This window comes from Pterocles gutturalis, unplaced genomic scaffold, assembly GCF_000699245.1.
Source record: "Pterocles gutturalis isolate BGI_N339 unplaced genomic scaffold, ASM69924v1 scaffold6337, whole genome shotgun sequence".
Lineage (NCBI taxonomy): Eukaryota > Metazoa > Chordata > Aves > Pterocliformes > Pteroclidae > Pterocles > Pterocles gutturalis.
Window position 1 is genome coordinate 1 of NW_010110054.1, and position 5,424 is coordinate 5,424.

The window sequence follows — 5,424 nt, forward strand, 5'->3', positions numbered from 1 at the left end:
TGGCAGGGGGTTGGAAGTAGATGATCTTTCAGGTCCTTTCCAGCCCAATCCATTCTATGATTCTATAACCTTCGGCAGAGAGAGAAGCGGGATCTGAGAGAGACAACTACACAGACATGGAGGTCAGTGAAGAGACAGGAGAGGAAGGAGGTGCCCTGCAGCCTGGTGAAGACTCATGGTGATGCCTGTTTGTCCCTTGAGCAGTTCATTAGAAGAGGTAAACCCATGCCAGAGCCAAGCCGTTGTCAGGGGACTGTGGCCCCGTGTGGGAAGGACTCACGTTGGAGCAGTTTTTGAGAAGGACTCTCCCATGAGAAGGGACCCCACGCTGGAGCAGGGAAAGACTGTGAGGAGCCCTCCCGTGAGGAGGAAGGAGCGGGCGGGCTGACTCCCTGCCCCCCTGCACCAGCCGGGGCGGGGAGAAGGTACAGAACAAAGCCTTTGGGCCTTGGGAAGAAGGGAGGGGTGGGGGAGAAGTGCCTTTCTCTCTCATTATCTTGCTTCTTGTTTTTGATTGTAAATAGTTAATAAATTCAATTGTGGGGTGTTTTTTTTTTTTGCTTTCCCAAGTTGTGTTTGGTATCTTGCCTGTGAATGTAAGTGGTGAGTGAAACCCTCCCTGTCCCTGCCCTCAGGCCATGAGGTTTTTAAACAAGAGGCTGTCTAGTGGCTTTCTTTTAAAACTATGACACTGATTTTACAAGACATAGGGATATTTGCACTTTTCTCCTGGAGGGAAGCAAATGTTTGAGTTACTTACAGGAAAAGTCTCAGAGAGTTTATGTGTTTCTTGAGATTATGTTATCTGAAGTCAACTGAATAAAAAAATACGGTACAATAAATAAGAACTACCTGAACTCAGAAACACAGGTTAAGGAAACTTTAGATATTAATATGCTTTTCATATTTCAAAGCTAAGAAAACTTGTCAATTGTCTCAGTTTTCAACAGAAATCTAAGTAGTTGAAGTGGTCAGGGAGACTTTATATGACTTGCTACATTACTAAAACACTTTACAGGAAACTAGTAGACCTGGAGTATTTTCCACTCCTGAATACACAATTGTTTAATTAGGAAATGTATTCAGTCATCTGTTTTCAATACCTTTATATTTTATTGTGTCAATGAAACTTTTTGTCCCTGAATAAATAATAGGGGAGTTTCTTAACATGAAAGCATGAATTCAGTGCGCACAAAACAAGACTGAAAAAAAAAGCCTGAAAAAAAATTAAAAATAATGCTGTGCAGACAGACTTAGAACAATTCTTTTAAATGAACTATTTTTCTCATTACCTCTCAGACATTTGTTAGTGGTAGGTCTAAAACGATCCAGATTTCCACATATTCTCATACCTCAGAGATTACAGCAGATATAGGCTGGAAGGGGTTTTCACAGTTCCCAGGCTCAGGATCTTCCTCATCAGGTATACTTCTTCCTTCTTCTTTTTCCCTTTGTTGTTGTTGTTGGGTTTATGTTGTTGTTGTTTTATTGTTTTGGGTGGGTTTGGTTTATTTTTTTGGGGCAGGGGGGAGAGGCGGGATGAACAAAAAATTATTAAGAAGTCATAAATTCTATAAAATAGAGAACACTTATTAGGTGATCTAACTCACCGTCCAATTAATGCCAGCTGATTTTTACAATATGCTTCTGTATTTTGAAAAACATTCTACAGAAATCATGATGACAGGCTAACATCAATAAAACACAAGTATATATTATGGCAGAGGTAGAAACACATGCTGTTATGTGCCAGAATGTTCAACCAGCACTTCAGAAAGTGGAAGCAGTTTCTGAGGACAGGATATGTGACCGAATACATCTGAAACTGGAAGCTTTTGATTGTTCAACAGTATGCTGAAAATTTCACACTAGTGATCTTTTATAACAATTGTTTCAAGGTATTCAATAATTGAAAAAAAATCCATGTGGTGGGAAACCAGACTGTCTAAAACCTCTTCTATTTTTAATACACCTCCATTTTTCATAATCCTAGATTCTTCTTAATATACGTAAGGGAGAACTGGTATTAGACTGTTCGGTTTATGTAGTAACAGTTAGAGAATCCTATTTGCTTCCACCAGACTCAGAAAAGTTCAGAAAGACACGTAATTCTCAGTATACTGTTGTTGTACCAGCACTAGTTATTTTTTATGTAACAGATCTCTATATAAGAGATATTACTTTACTATGTATAAAATAATATATAATTTTAATAAAATATATGTTCATCAGACATTTTTCATCAATTGATCTGATGGTACTTGGATATAGGAAGTCACTCTTACACCTACTTTACAGCTGCAAGTACTGAGAGAGGAAGTAACCCAGTTGTTCAGAGGCACAGATGGGAATGAAAAGGAGGTCACCGATCTACCCAGGAAACCATACTACTTGTAAGGAATGGCCAGTACTGTGTTAAAATGCATAGCCACTACTCCTCTCTGGTTTTCCATTTGGAACAAGGTCATTGCTACTAACATATTGTGGAGGAAATGCACTTTAAGAAAACATTCAGGGAAAACAATCTGAATGAAAAGCAGTCTGGGAAATTATTAAAACACATAATGAAACAGAATTACACTTGCATCAAGAATAACCTGTTTTTTACAGTAAGAAATTGATTTGAGGCAGAAGAGCAAAACGAGAGTTAATGCCATCTCCTATATCTGAGACAAGCTCTCAGCTACGGGTAAAACCAGCAGAAGTTACTAGTTAGCTTTCCTCTAAGACACAAGGAGTTTAGCAAAACTTCTAAGCTTTTATTCCAATTTAGGCCCAACCAATTCTTCTGATGAACAAATACAATCAAGATCACTGAGCAGGAACAGATATACGGAAAATGCCCATATCATCAGACAGTCTCTTTGAGACTTGTTTCAAAGTCATTCCTCCTTGCTACGCCTCTCAGCATGGCATAAACCCAACGCAATCCAACATGGTCAGAGGGTTTTGTCCGTGCAGAGACATCTGTCAGACTAACAGCATATGAATTTTTTTATAAGTTTGTGAAATATGTACGAAGATCATGTCAAATTCCAGGTGTTTAAAATGTGCTTAAGTAATTTACTTGCTGAAGTAAACCAAATCAGCAAGAGTACAAGCCAAGACACTTCACAGCAGATTCACAGTTATTTCTCACAGTAACTGAGACTCGCAAACATCTGCATATATAAGGCAGACAGGGGTATGGGGTGCTTGGCAAAATTCGTAAGAATGTCCCTGTAAAATGATTCACATCAGTCTCTAATAGGAACCATGGTGGGCTGCTGATGAGCACAAAGGGCTTTGAAGGGAAGTAATAAACCACCTATCCTGCTTCCCCTCCATGCACCAGCTTAAATCCCTCCATGCCTCATCTGCTGGATGCCCTGAAGTTTATTAGTGTTGAAACATGGTCTTGAACAGCTTCATATCTAGTCTTTGATATTCAGATCTGGGTTACGAAGTCTAAATTAAATTAATAAAAGTTTATTTTAGAACACACTTGAAGTTTACTTACTATTAAATGACAGGACTTATTCTTTAGGTTAGCCTCCTGTGAAGTTATATATGCAAGGCCTAGTTTATTCCCTAACTACCTTGCAATCCTCATTCATGCCACATTTCCAGCATAGAGTGAATAAAATAAAGGGGCTGAACCAGGCAAAAACTTATAGGTCTTTATAAATAAAGGCTTTAGCATTCAGGTCCTTATTTTTAATATGGAGGCTCTTTGACTTACAAGCTTTAAATCCTTGATAGCTTGGTTCCCATAAGCTCTATGTACAAGAATGAATCAAGCGTATTAGAGAAATGGAGGAAGGGGAGGTAGGAGAAATTACAGAGAAAATACCTTTCTTCTCGTATCCTTCTCACTCGCTCAGCTCGTTCTAGTTTCTTTTGTTCTTCATATGCTTTTTGTTCTGCAGTGTCTCTTTGGACACGCTCATTTAAGGCATCAAAATCTTTTGCTATGATATGTAGAAGCCAATATAAACCCTTTTTTATTGATTTATCAATTTTTTTCCCACAGCCCATGACAGCTGAGCAAGGTTCCTGTAAATATAAGGAGAAGAAGGAGGGGAAAATTATTTGCAGTTCAGATCACATTCCTTGACTGAAAACAAGAAATCAGACAAAGAACTGCTCTTTACTCTGAAGCTTGCAAAACACTGAGAAGTATACGAAATACATTTGCATATAGGTATTCTATAAATTTAGGTGCTTTTTTTGACACAACATAAATCACATTAGTTCTACCAAATTCCATTATTTGCAGTCCTTTTCCAAAAATACTAGAATACTGCACAGAAAAAGATTTGCATGTCTATCTCTAAATAGACATACATATATACATGTTACATATTCACCTATGTGCATATATATATATATTTGCACACCTGTTTCTATACACGTCCATATCTATGCATCTATATAGAAATATAATTTATCAACCTCATATACGTATGTTTTGTTTTGATGCTGCTGTGTAATAGTCTATGTTATATTTATCTAGTAAAATGGAAAAAAATTGGATGTAAGATAATCAGTTTAGCTTCAGTTCATGAAAGGAATGTTGAGACTGAATGTCTGAAATTGTCAGAAAAAATTTCAAACCAATTCAATTTTTTACATCAGCACAGGTATTGTGGATAGGGGTGCTTGACTGAAGTAAAACTTTTGTGATAATATTCTCAACACCAAGCAAGAGAAATGTGATCTAGGCAAATCTGTTGGAAGATGGGTGCAAAACCCATTGTTAAATTAGTTTGGAATACTTTATCTAGCTTGGATGCAACCCTTCAAGGAAGTGGATTGACTGGCAGGAATTGAGCAGAGTGAGAAAAAATCAGACAAAATTGGTTATGAACACACATCTGGTAAGAAAACATCAAGAGAAAAGGAGAGGTTCTTTTCTTGAGATGAAATAGCTTCAAGGAGATATGATAACAGCCTTCAAAACATAAGGCACAACTGCAAATAGGAAATGAATAATTTGCTCTTCATGTTCATAGTCAAGAGGACAAGTATAATTGGCTTTAATTGGAACAAAAAAAAATATTGCTTGATTCTAGCTTAGAATATTGAAAAGGACTAGATGACCTCTGAAGATCTCTTTATAACTATTTTCCAGATTGTTTTGGAGGACTGTATGGGTCTCCTAAACTGTTCTCTGAGTAACAATTGAATAGATCCAGCCATGTATTTGACATGAAGAAATGATACTTCATACTGTGTTCAGGTTTTGTGTTCATGAATGAAGAAAGACTGAAAAAACTAACTTCCCAACATCAAACTTAAACATTCAGTGTGTTTTCTCCTTATTTGACAAGCATTTGAATGGCACCATAGTCAGATATGGTATGTACTATTTACAACAGAAAAAAATAATTCTGTTATGTCCCCACAGAGTGCCAAACCTAGTTTGCATTTTAATACATTCCT

General features: G+C 37.2%; 1 protein-coding gene across 1 annotated transcript in view; it reads right to left on the bottom strand.

Moving 5' to 3' along the window:
• Positions 1-1,352: 1,352 nt before the first annotated feature.
• The window catches only part of ARL13B (ADP-ribosylation factor-like 13B), a gene marked incomplete at its 3' end in the record, with an annotated part of 35,768 nt that continues 31,696 nt past the window's right edge, over positions 1,353-5,424 (bottom strand). The window contains exons 5-6 of the mRNA XM_010073183.1: positions 3,833-4,035; positions 1,353-1,449 (exon numbers count right to left, since the gene is read on the bottom strand). Coding sequence (XP_010071485.1) covers positions 1,353-1,449; positions 3,833-4,035 — 300 coding nt within the window. The remainder of the gene's footprint in view (positions 1,450-3,832; positions 4,036-5,424) is intronic.